We start from the raw sequence: 22,628 nt of genomic DNA on the forward strand, positions 1-22,628 counted from the left end.
ATCTCAGTGGCCTCTTACCCCATGCCAAGGAAAAGCCAAAGTCCTTACAATGGCCCACAAGACCCTGCCTGAACTCAGCCCTGTTACCATTTCCTTCGTTCCTCCCTGTCTAATCACCCTGTACTTGTTCCTAAAATATACCAGATAGAGTCTACCTCAGGGCCTTGGCACAGGCTTTTCTCAACATGCTCTTTCCATTGGCATCCTTGTGGCTAACTCCCACCTACCCTTTCAAGGCCTTGAGGCTACCTGATGGCCCAGTTCTAAATTGCAACTTGCCTCCCATTAGCGATCATTTTTCTCCTCCTTTGCTCTATTTTCTTTCCATAGCAGTTATCACAATGGCTTTCATTAGAATGTGCCAGTCAGACATCCAACTTCAGGAGCATAATTGGCCAAGGGTTGACTCCCAGCTGTTGACTCTGAACTTTATCCCCATATTTGTATCAAGACCCTGCCTCTCTGGGGCTGCTCTGAGCCAATGACTGAGCATGGCCGGAACGCTGAAGCAGTCCTGTTCCTAGGCGACACAGGACCTCCCTGTGGCTGACTTGGGCCCCGAGACTCTCTGTAGCCTTGGCAATCTAGCTGCACTGTAGGGTGTGTTTCCGCCTAGCTTTGCCTCCCTCTCCTTCACTCTGGTCAGACCTGCACCAGGGTCTGATCACTCTCCCAGACTTTCCCAACTCTGGCCTCTTCTTCCGACCTGCCCGTATTCTCTCACATGGTCATTCTACTAATAAAACCCAACATATGTATCCCATCTTGGCAATGGTTTCTTAGAGGACTAACATAATTACCTTCTCACCTATATTTTGCTTGATTATGATATTTGTCTTTTGTTATCTTCTTAAATATAATTTCTAGCAGAGCACAAATGTTATTTATCTGTGTCCCAAACACCTAGCACAGGGCCTGACACATCATAGGTGATCAATAAATATATGCAGAATAAATGAATAACAAATGCTTTAAAATAATAGCAATCATTAGTATTATCTACTAAATGAGTAAACACATGATGATGCCAATCAGTGGTCCCAACTCTGCTCTCTCCTAAATTCCCTGATGCTCTTGTTTATCTAATTCTCCCTTTCACTAGGACACCCTTGGGTCTTCCCATAGCAGCAATGAGATTTGAAAGGTAAATTTGTTTTTAGGAGAAGATCCAGACTAATACCTGGACGAAGGCCCGTGAGTTCTGGGCAGCAAACACAGGACCACCCGAGCTGTGTGTCTCTACTGCTCTGTCTTTAACTGCAGCCAGAATCTACGGATACACAAAATCAAAAGGTGTGACATTTTGATTTTTTTTAAGCTTAAATATCCATCCAACAGTAATCAAACTTGGTCCACACCTAACAGTTCTCCTGTTATGTGGTCTCTTTCAGTGCCTTTTGGGGTGTAGAGCAAGGACCATCGACTCCCACATATGATTCAACTGGACGCAGGCAGGTTCCACCTCGGGTTCCGTGGTTGGGGGCTCCAAGTAATAACATGCAGAGCCCTTCTCTCACAGGGGCCACTAAGTTCGTTCGGAGGAGATTCCCACAGGGTTCTGCCAGAGGGGGTTGAACCCAAATAGCAGTGTTCTGAGACCCAGGTGGAGGAGGAGGCTGGGGGTCCGACTCTTTCTCACAAAGGCTGACCTAGCCTCCAGCCCGTTCTCACCGTGCCCTGTCTCCTTGGGCAGGCTGAGGAGTGGCTCCTGTATAGTCAGACAGTCCGGTGTCCAGTCCTGGCCTCGCTACTTATTGTCTATGCAAACTTACCTCTCTGCACCTCGGTCTCCTCGCGTTCAGGACAGGGCCAGTGGCGTCGTCTCCTAGCACCCTGCAAGGTAAATGGGATGGAGAGTGTTTGCCTGCCTAGAGGGAGGGCTCACGAAGGTCAGCTCTTGGTATTACCGATACGGACAACGCAGAGGAAGTTAAACTGCATGTTCCACCTGAAGGCTGTCCAAGTTCTTCAGCCGAATGTTGACACGAAGGTGTCTGGCAGTGTCCAAGCTCACGACAGTGAGGGAGAGAGTGATGAGGAGCCACTGCTTCGAAAGGAGCTGAAGAAATGGCAGGGAAGGAAACAGAGTCCATCGGGAAGCTCCCAGCCTCTTCTCTGAACCCAGGGCTGCAGTGGGCTTGGCTTCTCTTTTCCAAAGGGCAGAGGAATAGCCAGCGCTGGACACGTGAGCACAGAGTATCTCATCGCACCGTCCAAGGCTCGCCCTTTCTCTTGCATAACTGGTGAGGTCAACATAGGCACCTTCCCGAGAGCCCGGTGTCCCTTCTGAGCCAGGTCCAAGAAAGAACTGCATTCCGCAGAGATCCAAGGCAAGAAATCAGGGCGGTACTTGAGGCTGGCACCACGCTGAACTCTGCCGGTGGGCCAAGTTCTCAATCAGGCGAACGCCTGTGGCTCCCCCTGACCTGGAGATTCCAAAGTTTGAAACAAACTGCTGAAGCGGGAGGAGGGGAGGGGAGGCCACCTGATGTCAATTTACCACCACAGTAAGTTCTAAAGAAACTACAGAATTTTTTTATGATTATCCATAGCCAATCAGAGGAAGGCAGACAAGCAAGGGCCTTGGCCGAGTCAGGGCGAGGCCCCGCTTTGCAGAGTCTGGAGGAGGGGCAGGTGGACTCTCTCTGTACAAACACACGCAGAGCCCACCACGGAGGCGGCTGATCACAGCTGGGCGTGGGCTCCCGGGGCCTGGGAAAGGCCGGCCCGGGTAGGGAACAGTTAATCAGAAGTGTGCCGCGCTCCCGGTGCACATTACAACAAAGGGCTGGCAGCTCCTGGAGGAAAAGGGCTGGTGAGCTGCGCTCAGACTTGTCAGTCAGCGGGAGCCAGCAGCCGGGCGCTGCCTCCAGCACCCTCATTACAGGTCTGAGGGCCGAGCGGCACATCTGCTCCCAGCCGCTCCCGCCGCCTGCTCGCCGCTTCGCCCAGGCGCCGACCGCGGTCCTGCTGCTCCCGTCGCCCCGGCTGCTCTCCCCAGCGAGGCTCCTGATTTATGGTCGCTTGGGGCTTCCTGCGGCGTCCGCGCGTCCCTGACTTCCAGAATGGAAGAGGCTGAGCTGCTGAAGGAGAGACTCCAGGCCATCACAGTAAGTGCACAGTTATAACTCGTGGAGGTGGTGGCTTCCAGACAGGCAGAGCTCGCTGGCCCTGCCGCCGCCGGTCAGCGGAAAAACAGACCTGTCACCCTCGGAGCCCCTGCGCTCTCACCCTCTGACCCTCTCCAACCCCGAGCTCCCGGACCCGAGTGCAGTTCTTGATATTTGCAAAAAAAAAAAAAACCAACGGTGTCTACATTTTAAACAGCCTTCAGAAGCTTTGGAAGAGGCAGCTTGATTGACCTTCTATGTGCCTTAGAAACGCAATTTTCCCTTAATTTTCTATTTGACAGACAAGAGACCAAAAGACGGATCCCCAACTTGGAAACTGTTTAAAATAATACACCAAAAAGTTAAAATCTTTTAAAGGAGGGAGAGGAAAAGAAAGAAAACAGACAAGTTGAAACTTTTTATTTGTAGTGCGGTAGTATGTTCCAGAAAGCCTAGAAAATGAATGTTGTGCTCAGGCTAAGCATTAAACAAGGGGAAAGTGGGTAGAAGCACGTATCAGATTAATCCTCAGATATCAGTTTCCAGGGAGTCACACACTGAATAAGACCCCGATGGAGGAATGCAGAGACGCAGGCAATGGATTTGGAAAATATTTTGTTAATACCAGGAGGGAAAATAATGCATTTTTTATGTTTGTTCTGGGAAAGAGTCAAAGCAAGAAATGAATTACTTTCCTTAAATGATCCAGCTTTTTAAATTTAATTTTATTAAATCCTCTGTTTGGCAGTAAACTGGAACTCTGTAGCATGATCATTTATCATTAGGTACAACTTATGAGATAATTTTTTTAAGAGAAGAAACTTTGGAAATCAACATCCCAGTGTCTCAGCATTTTCTGCTACTGAAGTTAGCTGGCAAGAAGAAATGAGTGGTTTTTAAAAACGGATACCCAGTCAGGCTAGGTAGGGGCAGAGTTTCTCTTTGCCCTTCGAATTCTCATCCCAATTCGGGATTTTTATTAAACGAATACCGCGTCTCAGGTCCACCCAGAGAGGACTCGGTAAGCTGAAATCTTCACTCAGCCAGTGGTGAGCGACCAGAAGTCCGCCAGGGAGGCTGGCGCTTCTCCCTAACACAGTGCTTGTCCAATGTCCGACTTCTAATTAGTACAGCTTCCTGTCTTTGAAAACTTTGGTTTGGACGGCTGTTTGTTTTGGTTTGTTCTTCTTTGTTGTTAACCTCGGCCACGGTTCAGCTGTGCCGCTTTGAGGGACAGAGGCCAGCCCTGCTCTGTGGGGTTTGGCGTGGGCCTTTGGCCGCACAGCTGCTGTGAAAAGGTCACTCCCGACGGTGCGTGCTGTCGCTTTCCTGGCAGCCAGTGACACGGCGCGCCCCGCGGAGCACACACGTAGCCCCTGGTCCCGCAGTTTCTCTTCTGACCCTGAGCGCGCCCTGGCCCTGGTCCCCGCTGCCCCTGCGGCTGCTCCTGAGGCTGGGGAGAGGGGACCCCCTCACCAAGGACGCCAAACACAGCCGGACAGAGCCAGACTCCCTAAGCTTTATGCGCAGACAAGAGGGTAGGCAGGCCCCTGAATATCCTAGCATGTGCTTTTGGGGATGATTTTTTTTAAAAGACTTTTTGGACTATTCCATGAGCCTCAACATGTCCCATTAGAAAGAATTAAGCCAATCTGCAAAGACCATGAAGTAATACTGTGTTGGAAGTAATATGTGTGTTTAAAGGTGGCAGGGAAAAAAATTGAGAGTTTATGGGAACAAATTTCCACTCACCGAGTCCAGTCACCAGGCTAAGTCCAGTCACATTTGTCACCACCTAGAGGAAAACTGGAGCAGTGCTGTAGCCATGGAAACAGCACATGCAGGGCCTCCCTCCTGGACACCCTGGAAATGCCAGCCTTCTGCACCTCAGCTGTCCCTGCCCCGGGAACAACGCGCGTGCGTGCGGGTACGTGCACACACACACACACACACACACACACACACAGTATCCAGAGAGTTTGCAAGGATTATTCCACCTTTGGAAGTACTTCAAACCTTCAAAATCTCTGACCCAGGGACAATCTTCTCATTATAACTGTTTTCCTCCTATTTCCCTATACACTAAAAACAATTTCTGTGTATGTGCTTCAAGAACAAAATCATAAGATAATTGCTCAATGTCTCCAAACACAGCAACCCCTAGACATCACTTAGTTAGAAAAAAGGGAAAAAAAATTTTTTTTACGCTATAAAATCTATTTGATTTTTGTATTAAAATGTATTCCTCCAATTTCTGGCTGTGAAATGAAATAATCTCCACCGATGAATTTATTCCACCTGGTTTTCAGTATCCAAAAAGTCATGATTTCCACTGCAAGGAACTGGAAAACAAATGGTATATGCCTGTAACTTGACAGACTCAAGGAGCCGTCTTCTGGTTCCTCTTTTTTTTTAAAAAAAAAGGGGGGGGGGATTAAGCACAGTAACTAGATACAATGTGGCACCTGGGCTCTCAAACCAAAACCCAGTCACCACGATGGGGCCATCCATCGCTCATCTCAGTAACTTAAATTTCAGATTAGTCAGACGTTCTCTCAAAGAGAATGAAGACAAAAGTATGAAAGTCCACAGAAACCACTGCTTAGAAGAACGTATTTCTGTTCAGGCCTACAAACATGGATTCTACTTTGCACACTTACTCTCGTGTTCCTCCCTTATTACTTTATCCATGTGTCAACTCTCCCTAAATTAATGGTCAAAAGAGCTCTCAGCCTAAGACTACAACGGCTACAAACTGATTAAGTAGTACTTTGATTAACAAGCCTCTTGAGGCTTATTTCATGTCAGTAGATATTTTAACAAATAGCTGATTTTTGTACGAAGGAGAGCTATTGGGGGAAACTAGCCATCTGAAACTGACTTTAATTAATAGTACTGGGACTGACAATACCAGCAACTCCAGTATCCTCAGGAGGACTGAGATGAAAGACTGACAGTCACCCCCAGAGTCCCTCTCTTCAAGAACCTATGGCCCCACTAAAGAACAGAAGTCCTGGCCGGTGGCCCAGTTAATTGGAGTGTCATCCCACACCAAAGGTTTCAGGTTCGAGTCCTGGTCAGGACACATATCCAACTTGTGGGTTCGATCCCCAGTCAGGGTGTGTGCAGGAGGCACCTGATTGATGTTCTCTCACATCAACGTTTGTTTCTCACTCTCCATCCCTAAAATCAATAACATATCCTTGGATGAGGATATAAATCAATAAAAAAGAACAGCGAAAAGGCCCAGGTGCATTGCCCTCAGAAATAAAAGATCCCATAGCGTTAGTCATATCCCCTGTGCTCTTGACATTTTCCTGCATGAAGAACCAGTGTGGCATCTCCATTCCGACTGTGGTGGTGGAAAATACTGTTACTAAGTAACATGGGAAGACAGGAACAGGCAAAGCCCCAGATCTTCAGCTGGCCAGCCTTACAGAGCTCGTGTGCTTGAGGGGTGAGATCAGAAGAATCCTGAGCACCTGACTCCGTTTTCAGAGAACAGACCCGCCGGTTCGGAAAGGAGTAAGAATTTGGCTGACGTTTTAATTCTCATCGAGGCTCACCTTTCACTGGTAGGATGTGAGTTATCAGGCCGTCCTCTCGTTCCTTTGTGCAGCGCATGGCTACTGAGCACCTGCTGTGTCTGAGCCTTATGCAGTGACGTGGGAAGTGGAATAAGGGTGAGCTTGGGGCGGGGTGGGAGTGGGTTGTTATTTGCAGCAGAGTGGCCAGGATGGGCCTCGGGGAAATGGATGTGGAGGAGGTGAGCTCTGTGGAAACGTAGCCGACTGTAATAATCACAAGAGCCAGCACCTGCCTAGGACCGACTCCATCTGGAAGGAGCCACAGAAAGTTCTGACACCGGAATCCGAGCTGCGGAGCCAGACTTGCCGGCCAAGGCACTCGTGACACACGGTAATGAGGAGCTCACGTCTCCCGGGTCCACTCCCTACTCCTCTGCACTCCCAGAGACTTTCTCCTAGACTTGTAAACATAGGCATTTCGGAAAGTTTTTACCTCAGACAGAAATCTGCCCAATGCAAAGACCACTGTTGAAAAGGTACCGTCAGCACCCCAGGTTCGAGGTATGTCTTAGCACGTGTCGCCCTGTCACTGGACGCTCCAGCTCCCCTCATGTTCTCTCTGTCGGTGTCTGGGAGCTTCTGGCAGTTACTACGACAGTAGATGACCCCGAGGCAGGACCTGCTGTAACCTGTGGGGCCCAGGACGCAGTGGAAATGTGGGAGCCGTGTTCAAGGAGTATTCAGCATTTCAAGATGGCAGCAGCCGAGCAGGACACTAAACGCTGGCCCCTCTGAGCGTGGAGCCTTGTAGGACGTCCAGGCCCCGTGCCCGAGAAGCTGGCCCTACCTCCATTTCCCAGGCCGGCCATGTACACTTTCCTTATTCGTTCTGCGTGTACACACAAGAGAGGGAAGCCGAGAGCAAGCCCGTCGGGCTCCTGACTGAGGTGGACGTAGCCTGTGTCTGGACCTGACTGAGGTGGACGTAGCCTGTGTCTGGACCACTGACTAAAGGTGGATGTAGCCTGTGTCTGGACCACTGACTAAAGGTGGACGTAGCCTTTGTCTGGACCGTTGACTGAGGTGGACGTAGCCTGTGTCTGGACCTGACTGAGGTGGACGTAGCCTGTGTCTGGACCTGACTGAGGTGGACGTAGCCTGTGTCTGGACCGTTGACTGAGGTGGACGTAGCCTGTGTCTGGACCACTGACCAAAGGTGGACGTAGCCTGTGTCTGGACCACTGACTAAAGGTGGACGTAGCCTGTGTCTGGACCACTGACTAAAGGTGGATGTAGCCTGTGTCTGGACCACTGACTAAAGGTGGACGTAGCCTGTGTCTGGACCGTTGACTGAGGTGGACGTAGCCTGTGTCTGGACCTGACTGAGGTGGACGTAGCCTGGGTCTGGACCTGACTGAGGTGGACATAGCCTGTGTCTGGACCACTGACTAAAGGTGGACGTAGACTGTGTCTGGACCTGACTGAGGTGGACGTAGCCTGTGTCTGGACCTGACTGAGGTGGACGTAGCCTGGGTCTGGACCGTTGACTGAGGTGGACGTAGCCTGTATCTGGACCGTTGACTGAGGTGGACGTAGCCTGTGTCTGGACCGTTGACTGAGGTGAACGTAGCCTGTGTCTGGACCTGACTGAGGTGGACATAGCCTGGGTCTGGACCTGACTGAGGTGGACGTAGCCTGTCTGGACCTGACTGAGGTGGACGTAGCCTGTGTCTGGACCTGACTGAGGTGGACGTAGCCTGTGTCTGGACCGTTGACTGAGGTGGACGTAGCCTGTGTCTGGACCGTTGACTAACGGTGGACGTACCTGTGTCTGGACCTGACTGAGGTGGACGTAGCCTGTGTCTGGACCTGACTGAGGTGGACGTAGCCTGTGTCTGGACCTGACTGAGGTGGATGTACCTGTGTCTGGACCTGACTGAGGTGGACGTAGCCTGTGTCTGGACCTGACTGAGGTGGACGTACCTGTGTCTGGACCATGGCATCGCTGGCGTTAGAAGGCGTCTTGCAGCATTACGGCTCCAAGCCTGCACCCCTCAGCTCACTCACGGCTACGACAGTTAGCAGGACCCCAGGGTCACCAGCGTCCGCAGACACCCACGCAGAGCTGGTGGGCGGAGAGGCAGGCCCTCCAGGGAAGGCCTGTGCGGGCGGGAACAGCCAGGCCTCCGCAGTTCCCATGAGCCGTCTGGGCTGACCCGGCTCCCGGACAAGGAGAAGTTTCCTCAAGCAGGTGTGCGCTGCGCGTCCCTGCCAGTCACGACAGCCCGCCACGAGGGAGGCCACGGGACAGGCGCGACCCCAGCGGAGCTTATGAGGAAACGCTCCCTGGCCACAGGGCAGGGTGTCAGTGCCCTGCGGACGGCAGTCAGCCTCGAGAGCCGGACTGCCCAGGGTCCCCGGCGCCTGTGAGCCGCCCTGACGGCCCAGGCACAGCCCTCGGGGGGACGTGGAAACCGCCGCGCCCGTGGCTGAGCATCCCCAGGGAGGCCGAGGGCGGCGCGAACATGCCTCCAGCCGCGCAGGACACAGCTCCTCTTAAAACCAAATGAGGACATTTCAATAAAATGGAAATATTTAAATTCTAATAAGAATAAAATAAGAACATTTTCACTTAGTTAAGTGGCCGTGGGGTCACTCCGGGGAGATGCACTGGCACCGTGTCAGCAGTGCCCGAGGGACGTGTGCGGCCCTACGATGTCACCGAGGCCATCTGAGTGACAGCTGTGCTTACAGTCTCGACGACAACCCCAGTGACTCAGTGGGTCCGGTACGCAAGCGAGAACCAGGCTAGGTTCTCGGTATTTTCACAAATCGAAATAAATTCAGCTGGATTAAAGAGTTTTTTAATATTTAGAAAACTGGAAGAAAAAATGGATGAATAATTACTGCATCTCAGATGGTAAAAGGTAGTAAACACGGTTTCTTCACCTAAATAATGAAGATAAACATGGCCCCTACTTCACGGAGATTCGGGGAAGGTTAAACACATTGGCACGGTGAAGTGCTTTAAGTAGTTCCTAACACATAAAAAGTTCTGAATAAATGTTAGCTCTTGTGACAACCAGCATTGTCTTCATCACCTGAGGATCTGGAAAAATTAAGCAAAAGAAAGTTAGTTTTAATTGCTTTGTTTCTAATAATCAAATGCTATCTCTTAGACATCTTTGTCTAAATACAACACTGTTTAATAATTCATTCTACAACTTTGCCAGGAATTAGCCAGTAAATTCACCAGTCTTTAAATATTCATAATTCACCTTTTCCTCTTCAAAAAACCTGCCACTTTCAGTCTCCTGATACCTCTTCACTTCACCCAAGATTCCAAGACTAGTTGACAGTATTTTTCTATCGTGTCTATAAATTGTTCTAATCCCTGAAAGGAAGCCCATCACAGTCTGAGCAGCTGTTTTGGGTGCTCTGTTTCCTCTTGGGCTTCAATTTCCATGTGAGAATATTTGTTCTGCCCTCTCCAGGATCAAGGTTATTCTCCTTAATCAAAAATATGGAAGAAAATTGGAATGGAATACATCAATTTCTCTGTTACATTAACAGTGTTCTATGTATCTCAACAGTGATCTAATTAATGACTTTATCTTCTTGTCCTCAACAAAACTTAAACAGGCCCTGGCTGGTCTGGCTCAGCGGTTAGAGCGTTGGCCCTTGGACCAAAGAGTCGCCGGTTCAATTCCGGTCAAGGGCACGTACCTTGGTTGCAGTTCGGTCCCCGGCCCTGGTCAGGGTCATGCGGGAGGTAGCCAATCGATGTGTCCCTCTCACATTGATGTTTCTCTCTCTTTCTCCCTCCCTCCCTTCCTCCCTCCTACTCTATCTGAAGATAAATGGAAAAGTATCCTCAGGTGAAGATTTAAAAAAAACTTAAACATATGTATTTATTGACACACATGCTTTTTGTGCCCTCAATGTTTCCCACATGCTTCCCATCTCCCCATCTCCCTAGATGTCCACCTCATTCACCTTCTGGCAAATAGGTACCACCTGCTTGTCTTCATTCTTGCTTGGGTGAGCTCATGGGCACTCCCAGTGACAGCAAACTGTTGGGTCTTGTTAGTAGGTGTGCACTTTCCTTCTTATCTGAGATCATTTGTAATCATGTGTCCCTGTTCCCATGTGGAAAAGGCCCTGCGTCATCATCTATCTTCCCTCTTGAAATCTGTGCCTTTTTTTCAAGAATTTTTTAAAAGAATTTCTCAAGCCCTGGCTGGTTTTCTCAGTGGTTAGAGCATCGACCTGGGGTCCGGAGAGACCCATGTTCAGTTCCCGCTAAGGGCACATACCTCGGTTGTAGTTTGGCCCCGGCCCTGGTTGGGTCGTGCAGGTGGCAGCCACTCGATGTGTCCCTTTCACGTCGATGTTTCTCTCTCTCTCTCTCTCTCTCTCTCTCTCTCCCCACACACACACACACACCCACTCTATCTGAACAAAAAATGGAAAAATATCCTCGGGTGAGGATAAAAAAAAAAAAAAAAAAGAATTCCTCAAGATCTTTTTTTCAATAATTTTAAAAATCTGCTTTCATTGAAAGCCAGGACCCTCCAGCCTGGGACTCCTTTCTAGTAGTAGTATTAGCACGTCCCCATCACTCAAGGTTGCCATTATTTGCACATCACCAGCAAGCTGCATGGTTGGTAGTATTTAAATTCAAATAAGCAGCTTCTGGTATGGTTCTTTCGAGACCTGAAACAAGAAAAATGTCAGTAAAGCTAGTTATAAAGTAAGATATCGGCTTCTAGCAGAATGAGTCTGAATCCATTGGTCTAATTGAATTGGCCCAGTTCACCAAGTGCTATTATAAATAGCATCTGATTGACCCCACACAAGTGTCCATGTGGGTTCCCTTCCAGAGGGGTCTGTCCTTAACTCTTTTCTTTCCACGGGAATGGCTCCTGCCATTCTCTGAAGGCTCCTGTCCTCCACACTCCCTCCCACGTCTTTATCTCTAGCTCTGACCCCTCTTCTCGTCTGTCTGTCTAACATTCCAACTGCCTGTCCCAAAGACACTGCAGCTGGTCGCCCCAAAGACACCTCACACTTGGCGTGAACCACCAGCTCCCTCCTAACCGTTTTCTTCCTTCCTGAGTTTCCTGTCTCTGTGAGTGATTCTGCTCTCCTGCGCCCACCGGGCCTCTTCCTCCCTGGCACCCGCACGTCGCCAGTTGCCAGGCCCTGCCAGTTGAACTCCTTGGTGTCTCTGACTTCCACACCCTCTGCTGCTCCCGCCCAGCACTCGGGGCCCTGCTGACGATCCCCCAGTCGCCCTCCCCCAGTATCTACTGCACAGCGGACACCGAGCTAAGGCGCGGTCTTAACTCCGCCGCTCTCCCCTCTGCGGCCCTCATCGCTCCCCAGTCAACACAACTAACCCAAGCCCTTGTCCTGCCACTCCCTAATCTCTCCCGGGGATCTATCCTCATCCTGTTAGTCTTATTTTATTTCCACTACCCCTGTGTGGCACTTGGATTTCAGACTTGCTGTTCCAAATCATGTCCCATTTCTCTACCACCAGGCCCTTGCTCACACTGAGCCCTTGACTCGCATGGGCTTTCTCCTCGTCCCCAGCTCCACAGTGACTCCCCGCGTAGGCGCTCAGAAAGCCCTCAGCTCCCAGCATCCTGCTTGTGCCTCGGTGATGACACGGATCACTTCCTTTCTTAGGCTATAGTTACTTGTACAAGTGATTTTCTTTCTTCATAGAATGAAAGCTTCTACTTTTAAATAATTTTAAACATTGCATGACTCCTAACGTCACCTTGAATGTAGCATTAGTATATAAGTACCTATATACAAATTGGATAAACTAATAATTAAAGAACTCCGGACCAATCCTGCCTTCTTGACAGCTTCCAGCATTTTATAATATTAGCTAGATCAGTATCAGTAACATCTCTAAACTATTCATCTTTCTAAGTATTGTGCTTACTTTAGTCAAGTATGTGATTGAGATAATATTGAGTCATGGATGGTCACAATAGCTTTATAGTTGTACAAGGTATAATATATTAATTTTCAGAATAATTAAGAGGTGGTCTTTTACAGAATAGGAATTTGAGGGTGTCAACTGCTAAAATAGTCTGTCAGACAACTAAAAATCTAGGCAATTGTTCTTTGAACAAAAAGTCTTTGTTCGTTGAACACTTTAGTAGTAAACAGAAATATAACTCATTCATAATAGTTGGCATTAATAAACATCTGGTATGTCAGGTTATAGCAGGTGTCTGTGGAGATGCTCAAGCTTCTGGGGAAATTTGGGGATCCGTTGGCATTTCACATCTATTTCCGTCATGACGGTGTGGGAGGGACTGGCTGGCCGTGACACCTTTGGCAAACAGTACTAGCGTCAGAGTTAGACATACAAGGTAAGGTTGACTTATAGTGTGTTTTGCTACATTGTTTTTCGATAATGCTTATATTCCTGTGCAATTTGGCAGAAGGGTAATAACTTGCTGTTGATGATATCTTATGGGGAAAAAGTGCTCCTTTCTCAAAGTAGAACCACACCTGCAACATTATAAAATCACCTTAACTACCTGTGTGACAGGAGCCAGGCATCACGTGGCCGCTGAGTGATAAAATATTGCTATTCCTTAGCAACACTTCTGTAAGCCGGGTGTTGCCAAAACACTAGAGATGCCCTGTCTCCAGCCACAACTTTCATTTACCTCACTACGAACCCCGAGAGGAAACCAGCCCAAGCTGACGCTGGACAAGGGTGGAGAAGCATTGCTGGGCTCGGCGGTCACTGTCACACACACCAACATGCTCTTCTCCCTGGGCTGCCCACGGAGAGAGGTGCTCGGTGGCCACCAGCGTGCAGGAAGCTGAATGTGCTCCCTCCTGGTGAGGGCCCCCTGCTCTGACCATGCTGCGCTGTGTCCAGAACACAGTATGTCATGATGGAGGGACAACCAGCGCAGCTGTGAGACGCTGGACTAGTTTCCCACTCAGGAAAGGGGCATAGTGATTTTGTGAAGAGGGTGGAGGCTGAATTCAAATTGCCTGGGTTCAAATCCTGGTTCTGCTTATGCTCACCTCCTCCCAGGACCAATGGAATTACAACTAAAATATAGAACAGTCAACCTGAATAAGCAACTGAAGACTAGCTGAACAGAAGTCTTATAACCAAGGATTGCAGAAGCCACATGGAGACTGGTGGAAGGGCGGGAATGCAGAAAGGGCTGGCCCCGCTCCCCTGGGCAGTGCCTGAGGTTCAGGAGGGGTATCTCAGCTGCAAAGACGCCCCTAAGGTGCATGGAGTCTCAGCCCCACCCTGGGCTCCCTAGCCCAGAGCACCAGAGTCGAGAAGAGGTACCCACATAACATCTGGCTGTGAAAGCCAGCAGGGATTCTGTTTGCCAGGGAGAGATGGGCATCCGTCGTGAAATCTCAGACGTTTCACCCTGGTCGGTGTGATGCAGTTGGTTGTAGTATTGTCCGTGCAGATGTTCAGTTCCCAGTCCGGGTACATCCATGGGTTTCGAGTTTGATCTCCTGTCAGGGCACATTCGGGCCTGCGATTGATGTTTCTCTCTCTCTCTCATCAATTGTTTTTAAATCTCAGACATTTCTCATAGCAATATTTTTTCTGATATATCTCCTCGGGCAAGGGAAACAAAAGAAAATATAAACAAATGTGACTACATCAAATTAAAATATTTTTGCACAGCAAAGGAAACCATCAATAAAATGAAAAGACAACATCTGATAAGGGTTAATATCCAAAAGTTATAAAAAAAACTTATAAAACTCATCACAAAAAAAAAAAAATCCAACTAAAAAATGGACAAAGGACCTGAATAGATACCTCTCCAAAGGGGACATACAGGTGGCCAATAGACATTTGAGAAGATAATCAATATCACTAATCATCAGAGAAATGCAAATTAAAAACCACAATGAGATATGACCTCACACCTGTCAGAATGGCTATCATCAAGTGCTGAGGGTGTGGAGACAAGGGAACCCTCATGCACTGTTGGTGGGAATGCAGACTGGTGCAGCCACTATGGAAAACAGTATGGAGTTTTCTCAATATATAAAAAATGGAACTACCTTATGACCCAGTGATTCAACTTCTGGGGATTTATCTGAAGAAACCTGAAACATTAATTCTAAAGAATATATACACCTCTATGTTCACTGCAGCATTATTTACAGTAGCCAAGATTTGGAAGCAAGCCAAGTGTCCATCAATAGCAGAGTGGATGAAAAGCTGTGGTACCCTTGCACAATGGAATGCTACTCAGCTGTAAAAAAGAAAATCTTTCCTTTTGAGACAGCATGAATGGACCTGGAGAGCATTATGCTACATGAAATAAGCCAGTCAGAGAAAGACAAATACCATGTATTTCACTTATGTGTGGAATCTAATGAACAAAATAAACTGACAAAAAAAAACAGACTCATAGACACAGAGAAGAGACTGACAGTTATCAGAGGAGATAGAGATTTGGGGGGCTGGGTGAAAAGGGGGGAGGGTTAAGTTAAAAAAAAAACCTTATAGACAGAGACAACAGTATGGTGATTACCAGAGGCAAAGGGGGAGGGGCTGTTAGAAAAGGTGAAGGGGGATAAATGGTGATGGAAGGAGACTTGATTTGGGGTAGCGAACACACAATACATTATACAGATGATGTATTATAGAATTGTATACCTGAAACCTATGTAATTTTATTAACCAGTGTCACCCCAATAAAGTCAAGAAAAGTTCAAATAAATAAATAAAATGAAGGCAAACATTTGGGGAGATCACGCTTTACTGTGTCTGCCAATAGAGGTCACTGTCCTTCAGTGGTTCTCCACCAGTGTGAATTTTTTCACACACACACACCTCCCCCCAATCCTCCACCCCCACCCCCTAGCGTTTTTGGCAATGACATTTTTTTCACAGTGTGGGTCTATTGCTGGCACTGGAGGCTGGAAACCAGGGTTCCGCTGAAACCCTACAACGCAGAGGACAGCAACCAGCAAACAACGAAGAATTATCCAGCCCCAAATGTTATCAGTGCCAACCTGGTGGTGTGTAAGAGACCCTAATATATAAATCTTTTATAGAAAGACTATGACAATCTCCATGATAGTAACGGTTTCTATAATTATTATTGAAAAGAAGAACAGACTCGAGTATACAAACTGGGCAAACGGGAGGAAGACGCCTTCCTGATAGGTGTTCCTGGGAAGGGCGGGAGAGGGCGGCTGGGAGGAAGGCAAACGTTTGGCAGCGCAGCGATTCTGCGTGTGGGTGCTGTCCTGCTGTCCGCGAAGGAGAGGGGCTCTGGGGTGCGCGGAGGTGACTGGTGGTGTCCGGGGCTCACGCAGGTGGGGAGCGGAGCTCACCAGGGTAAATGAACCGTGGGTTTGAGTCTCAAGGGGTGGTGGTGGCAGGGCCTTGACTAATAGGACACATTGGTGACCGGTGGCTCCAAGTTCTCCGGATGAGACTGCCTGTGTGGCCTGGGCTGGTGGTGTCCTCGCAGACAGGGACGGCTCAAGGGGGTGGCGGCAGGGTCCTCCTCCCTACACGGTTGCACCAGGAGCAGAGGCCCAGGCCTGGGCACAAGGGGAAGGCTCACCCCGTTTCTCACCACGGGCTTGAAGGCAGAACGCCTGCTCTCTGGGCTCAGCTTCCTTCTCTTGTCCGAGGTCTCAAACCAGAGTGGTCCGTCGAACTTCCTTCTTCCCTTCTTGCATTGGCTGAGCGCCTTCAGCACGGTCTCCTTGGCACAGGGGTCGGGGCGCTCTTGGGTGGGTGGACCCGTGTAGGGGCTCCCTCTGCGCTCAGGAGGAGCAATTTTAATGGTCACGGGGCTCTGGATGCGTCGGGGGCGGCGGGCATTCCAGAGCTGTGGCTGCAGCATACTCTTCGGAGTGCCGGAAATATCCAGCCCCATGGGGGTCGGGCTGGGTGGCTGGCTGGGAAAGCGCCTCCAAGCTGCGGGCATCCTCTCCCTCCAGACTCCGGCATAGTCCTGGCCGGGCGGTATGGTGGGCAGGGTTTGGGTCCGGACGCAGCGCTTCGGGTGGGCGCAGGGGTCTCGGATCTGTTCCCTGCCCTGCTGGCGAAGGACCGGCCTGGACTGTGGGAACCGGCGCGCCGGGGCGGGGGGGCGCAGCACCCGGGCGGGGGCCCGCAGCGTGCTGTTGGCTATGCTCAGGTACCTGCACAGGTAGCTGCTCAGGTAGCTGCTCAGGTAGCTGCCCATGATCGCGGGGCGGCGGAGTCAGGGTCCTCCAGGGGCAATTCGGCTCCCAGACGTTCCTGCTGTTTAAAGATTCGAGACGGGTAGGGCTAGGCTGGCCGTTGGCATCGGGACGCAAGGGCAGCGCGTGGGGTGTTGGCATAGGGAGACCTTGCGCGCATGGGGTCCTGCACGTGCCAGGCCAGCGCCTCGTGCACACTGGGAACTCACGGAGTGCCCCTTGCTCTCCGAGGCCAGGGCATCACCAGCTTCCCACTGCCGGCCCCAGGGGCTTGGTTCTGGGCAGAGGGGGCCTTGACTTCTGTATGTGACATTTAATGGGAGAAAATATAATCCTTTCTACCAGGTTCTGAAAAGTACAGAAAATTGACAGAAGGGCACTTTCTTTCATTATTGTAAAATGAACATAGCCCTGGCCCGTTTGGATCAGCAGTTGGAGCACCGCCCACAGACCAAAGGGTCACGGTTCGATTCCCAGTCAAGGGTGTACCTCTACCTCGGTTGCAGGTTCCATCCCCTGCACCGGTGGAGCAGGAGGCAACCAATCACGTGTCTCTCTCATCAATGTTTCTCTCCCCCCTCCTCCTCCCTTCCATTCTATCTAAAAATATAAATGGAAAAAACAACAAAAAAGAGAAGGTAAACATGAATGCTATTTTAAGAAAAAGCAACGCATTTGCTTTTAGTAGAAAAGGGCTTTCTGTTTCATTCTTCTAGAATGCTTGATTGCTAATGTCACTTTTGCAATTTTGCTCTTAAGAAAGAAGTAAGATTTGTTTAGGATTTTATGTTTTAGCACCGACCACGTTGATTTAATGTGGACTCACATAGTTTTCCATTTGTAGGCGGGTCTTGTGTTCTCTCTGAACACCCATGGGGTCCACTGGTAGTGCTGGACCAGAGTGGGGCACATTTCCCACTATGGAGAGCACCCAAGTTCAAAACCAAGGCATTCAAAGGCTCTGGGGAGCTGATCATAGTGCTTAGGTTTGGAGGGTGGTTCGAGGTGGTGTGAATCATCTCTTCTTGTGAAAGTCCCCTTCAAAAGTTCATGCAGAAGGCAACTCTTGGGCTGGCCCCAATGCTGGGATGGGAGAGGGACAGAAAGTAAACACCCACAATCACTCAAATCCAAGGGTGGGGACAGAGTCCACCAGCTCTGAGAGGTGGACAGCTGAATGAGACCTTAATGAGGGAGAACCCAATGGTTTCTGAGGTCCAAGACATGCTAATCATCTTGGGATGCAGGAGTGTGGCCAGCTGATGAATTTTTCTTTACTCACTGATGAATTTGTTTTTTTGTTTGTTTGTTTTTGCCAGTTCCTTATTTAAGGAATGATCCCCAGGTATATGATTTTGGAAACAGAAAAATTCCTGTGGTATTATTTTCTTCTTAAGACATGTTTCATGACAGAACGATTCCTCACAGATATCTAACATATTTCTTAAGGTGGTAATAGCATCAGACTGAATGGTCTAACACCATCAGGTATGAATTTCTTATCATGTATTTTCCCCCAGTGTCTACAAAATGTCCCACATCCTATCCACTGTATGACCCAGTAAATGTCATTCTGCTTTGAGGCTAATGACCCTCTGACAAGCCAGTCTTCTGCTGGTAAGCTATAGGCATAAGTGAATCACCCATACTCTTTCACTTGTAAATCAACGTGTTAATTAGTTAAAACCGGTTTTCATAGCATTGGAAACATCTGTTTCTTCTTCTCATGCACCATGACATAATGGATTCCATCAGTTAGTAAACGTTGGAGATTGGCATATATTAGTGGTTCTCACCCAGGGGTGAGTTTGCAGTGGGAATTAAAGAATGACTGGAGGTGTTTTAGTTGTCACTCCTTGGGGTACTACTGGCATCGAATGGGTAGAGCCCAGGGAAGCTGCTACACATCCTATCACAGGACAACCCCCCACAACAGAACCATTGGTACATTTATTGGGACCACATAAAATTTATGGAGAATAAACAATCTGTGGAGAATAACAACTTAAGGGGAGTTGACATTGATGATGTCTTTATGATGTCTTCCTATTCAATAACATGGCATGGATTTTATTAATTCAGGTTTATTGTGTCCCTTAGGAATGTCTTAGTTTTCTTGTTGACATTTTATTTTAAATGCATTCCTGGGTATTTTAGGTTTCTGGTTTCCATTATAAGTAGGGTTCTTTCTTCACTTATATCTTCTTATTGTGATTTTTATGGCTTCTATAAATTAACATGGGACTCCACTAATTGTTTCTCTAATTTTCTTTCTCTTTTTTCATCTAACTTTATTGGCTACTACCAGAATTCAATTTTATTTAATATTTAAAATGCTAATAATAGCGGATTTAGTAGGTACCTTTTCTATTTAGGCACACTATTTACTTTTGAGCTGAGATTAATCTATTTTGTCAAGTTAAAGAATTCTCCTTTTATTTCTGTTTTATTAAAATTTTAAAAATAAAAATAAAAACAGCCCTGGCTGGTTTGGCTTAGCAGTTAGAGCGTCAGTCTAGAGAGACCCGGGTTCAGTTCCTGCTAGGGGTGCGTACGTCGGTTGCCGTTTGTCCCTGGCCCTGGTTGGGTCGTGCAGGTGGCAGTTGCTCACTCGATGTGTCTCTGTCACGTCGATGTTTCTGTCTCTCTCTCTCTCTCCCTCCCACTCTAGCTGAACAAAAAATGGAAAAGTGTCCTTGGGTGAGGATTAAAAAATAAATAAATAAAAAATAAAAAAAGAGCCCTGGCCGGTTTGGTTCAGCGGTTAGAGCGTTGGCCTGCCGTCCGGAGAGACCCCGGTTCGGTTCCCGCTAAGGGCACGTACCTCGGTTGCAGTTTGTCCCCGGCGCTGGTTGGTCGTGCGGGTGGCAGCCACTCGATGTGTCCCTTTCATGTCGATGTTTCTCTCTCTCTCTCCCTCTCTTTCTCTCCCGCTCTATCTGAACAAAAAATTGAAAAATGTCCTCCGGTGAGGATAAAAAAAGAAGAAAAGAACAGAGGGTGAATTTTGTCAAATGCCTTTTAGGAACCTGTGGAAATGAAAATATGAGTTTTTCCTTTAGATTTGCTAAGGGGATGACGCGTATTAATTATAACTATATCATTCCTAATAACTGAACCATCCTTGCAATACTGAAAAAATCCTACACTGGAAAAAGTATATATTTCTTCTAATGTACTCTAGATTCTGTTTCTAATATTTTATTTAGCTTCCCTTTTTCCTAAATATTCTTGAGAGTTATTGGCCTGTTGGTTTTTTTGGGGGGGGGAGGGGTCCCAATTTTTGGTGAGTTTTGGTTTCATTGTTACCTTGCCTTCAAAAAAAAAAAAAAGGGAATTTGGGAGCTTTTGTTGTTGTGAAAAAAATTTTAATCAATAAAAATCCAATATAAACAAGTAAAAATAGTTATTGTAGTTTAGTTCATTTATTAAACAGGATTTTGTGTATGGATGTAGTAATCAACACTTAAACTTAGTTTCTAAAGGTGAAACACATACCAAGTCTAAACTCCTAGCTTAGAATAAAATTTCTGTTTAGGGAGAAAAAATCCTGGTTCTGCCCTATATTACTTGTGGGTGGTTAGTTAACTCCCTAATTCGTTTTTCTTCTTCTGTGAAATAAAAATTCTTACAATGTCTCTTTGTAATTATGACTATAAAGTGAAATGTTACAATATACCTTGTTACAACTATTAAGTGAAACAGTGCCCATAAAACTTACTAAAATGTTTGGCATACTAAATTTAAAATAGTACTAATATTTGCTCAGTAACAGCCTCGAGATGTAGTGGAGAATTGACTTGTGAGTTTTCAGAGTTTTTATTTCTAACAACCAGATTTTATCCAAGGAAGTGACCATGCTTGTTGCCTAGTTATTTTTTTTTTCCAAAAGAGTTGCTTATGGAATTTTTAAAACAATACTGATGAAGTCATGTATTCTTCTTACACACAAAGACAAACATGACATAAAGTTGGAGCGCAAAGTGTTGTTTTTCTTCAACAAATGTACCTGAACTTGTACATCAAAGACGAGTTCTTATCTTCAAAGGCGCCCCATCAGGAAGTATGCCCTTGTTTTAGTAACGCTGCCAAGTATTTTTGGAACTCTTCCTTCTGAATTGCCTTCTGAGCCTGCTTCAGATTCCTTTAGATGTCTTCATTGGCAACAAACTTTTATACTTTGGGAGTTCTCAGCTTTGAAAGCAGATTTAAAACCAACTCTTATAAATAAGATGGAGAATCATGTCACATCTGGTAAAAATAATAATAGTAGCAGTAGCAGTAGCAGTAGCAGTAGCAGTAGCAGTAGCAGTAGCAGTAGCAGTAGCAGTAGCAGTAAAACAGGGACCTTTTTGCATAGCTAACAAAATGTCTCAACAATTCCAGAGAGGGAATCTCTGACACATGTCAGACCAATGGATGTACCATCAGAATGACTGTGTTGCTTTCTGTGTGACTAACAGGTTGTGAGTTTACTTAGTAAATTTTATTAAACAGATACTTATAAAGCGCTGTGTCGAGCACTGTCCTGGAAATCTTGGCAGACGTCAGCTCATTTACTGCCCATGTCTTATGAGGCAGACAGTCTTATTATCCACACTGTAGAGATGAGGTGACGGACACACCGAGAAGTTAAGAATTTTGTCTGAGGACACAGAGCTGGTAGACAGCAGAGCCAGACGCTGAACCCCGGCTATTCAGTGTATATGCTACTTTTTCTAAGAGGCACAAGCCACTGCATGGACAGCTATGCTTTCTGGGTTTTTTGAGGTAATGCCATTTACATGTGGTGAAAGATACATATATCCATGCACTTTTTTAACTCAGTGTTGACAAGAATTATCTGGCCCCTTTTTTTCTCCATCTTCCCATAGCAAGTTGTACAAAGAGGGAACAGTCCCCTCTCTAGCTCCCGGAGTCTGCCCTGTCTCCCCACATAAGCAGACCTGTGCTGACCCTCCTCCAGGACCGGCCTCTCTCCTCAGAAGCTTCTTCAAGCCTCGTTCAAAACCCCCTCTGGGAACGCACGTGTCCCATTGTGCCGCTCGGCGCCCAAGCCTTTTTTTCTTCCATGACTGCCTATTTCCGTAAAATTTTCCAATTACAGTTCACACGCAGTACTATTCTGCATTAGCGTCAGACGCACAGCATAGTGGCCTGGCAATCCTTTACGTCACAAAGTGGTCCCCCGATAGCTCGGGGACCTGGCAGGCCCGCTCACTGTCACCACAGTCCCACCAGCCCCGCTCCCCAGGCTGTAACCTGTGACCTGTGGCTGTTCTTAATGCCCCGTCCGTGCTCCATGGCTCAGCCTTGCGAGGCTGAATGGGAAGTCAGAGGGGAGGGGAAGGAAAGACGCACGAACGTTCAAGGTCCCTTTGAGCAGCACTGCGCGTCCTCCAGCGCCAGGGGCTCTGCGTGGCTCCCTCTGCTCTCCTGGGCTCTGAAATGTGAGTTTCCACAGCCGCCTCATCCCGGTGCCAAGAGCCTACCTTGGGCCAGCCTTTCAGTGATGACAACCCGAGGAAACATAATTCAGCAAACTGAAAAAATAGATATAATGCCGGAACTTTTTTAATTTCAGGATAAAAGAAAAATACAGGAAGAGATCTCCCAGAAGCGTCTGAAGATAGAGGAAGAAAAACTAACGCACCAGCACTTGAAGGTAACTTACAAGCCTTTCATTACATTTCATGACTTTGTATTCAGATACCCACATGAGGCTCAGATTTCAACAGGAAGTCTGCTTTAGGGA

At 47.8% G+C, this 22,628-nt stretch overlaps 1 protein-coding gene across 1 annotated transcript in view; it reads left to right on the plus strand.

Annotated features, from left to right (window-relative positions):
* Positions 1-2,671: 2,671 nt before the first annotated feature.
* PALMD (palmdelphin) overlaps positions 2,672-22,628 on the plus strand; it is a 47,534-nt gene continuing 27,577 nt past the window's right edge. The window contains exons 1-2 of the mRNA XM_036272288.1: positions 2,672-3,110; positions 22,458-22,538. Coding sequence (XP_036128181.1) covers positions 3,066-3,110; positions 22,458-22,538 — 126 coding nt within the window. The 5' untranslated portion in view covers positions 2,672-3,065. The remainder of the gene's footprint in view (positions 3,111-22,457; positions 22,539-22,628) is intronic.

This window comes from Molossus molossus, unplaced genomic scaffold (assembly GCF_014108415.1).
Source record: "Molossus molossus isolate mMolMol1 unplaced genomic scaffold, mMolMol1.p scaffold_m16_p_20, whole genome shotgun sequence".
NCBI classification, from domain to species: domain Eukaryota; kingdom Metazoa; phylum Chordata; class Mammalia; order Chiroptera; family Molossidae; genus Molossus; species Molossus molossus.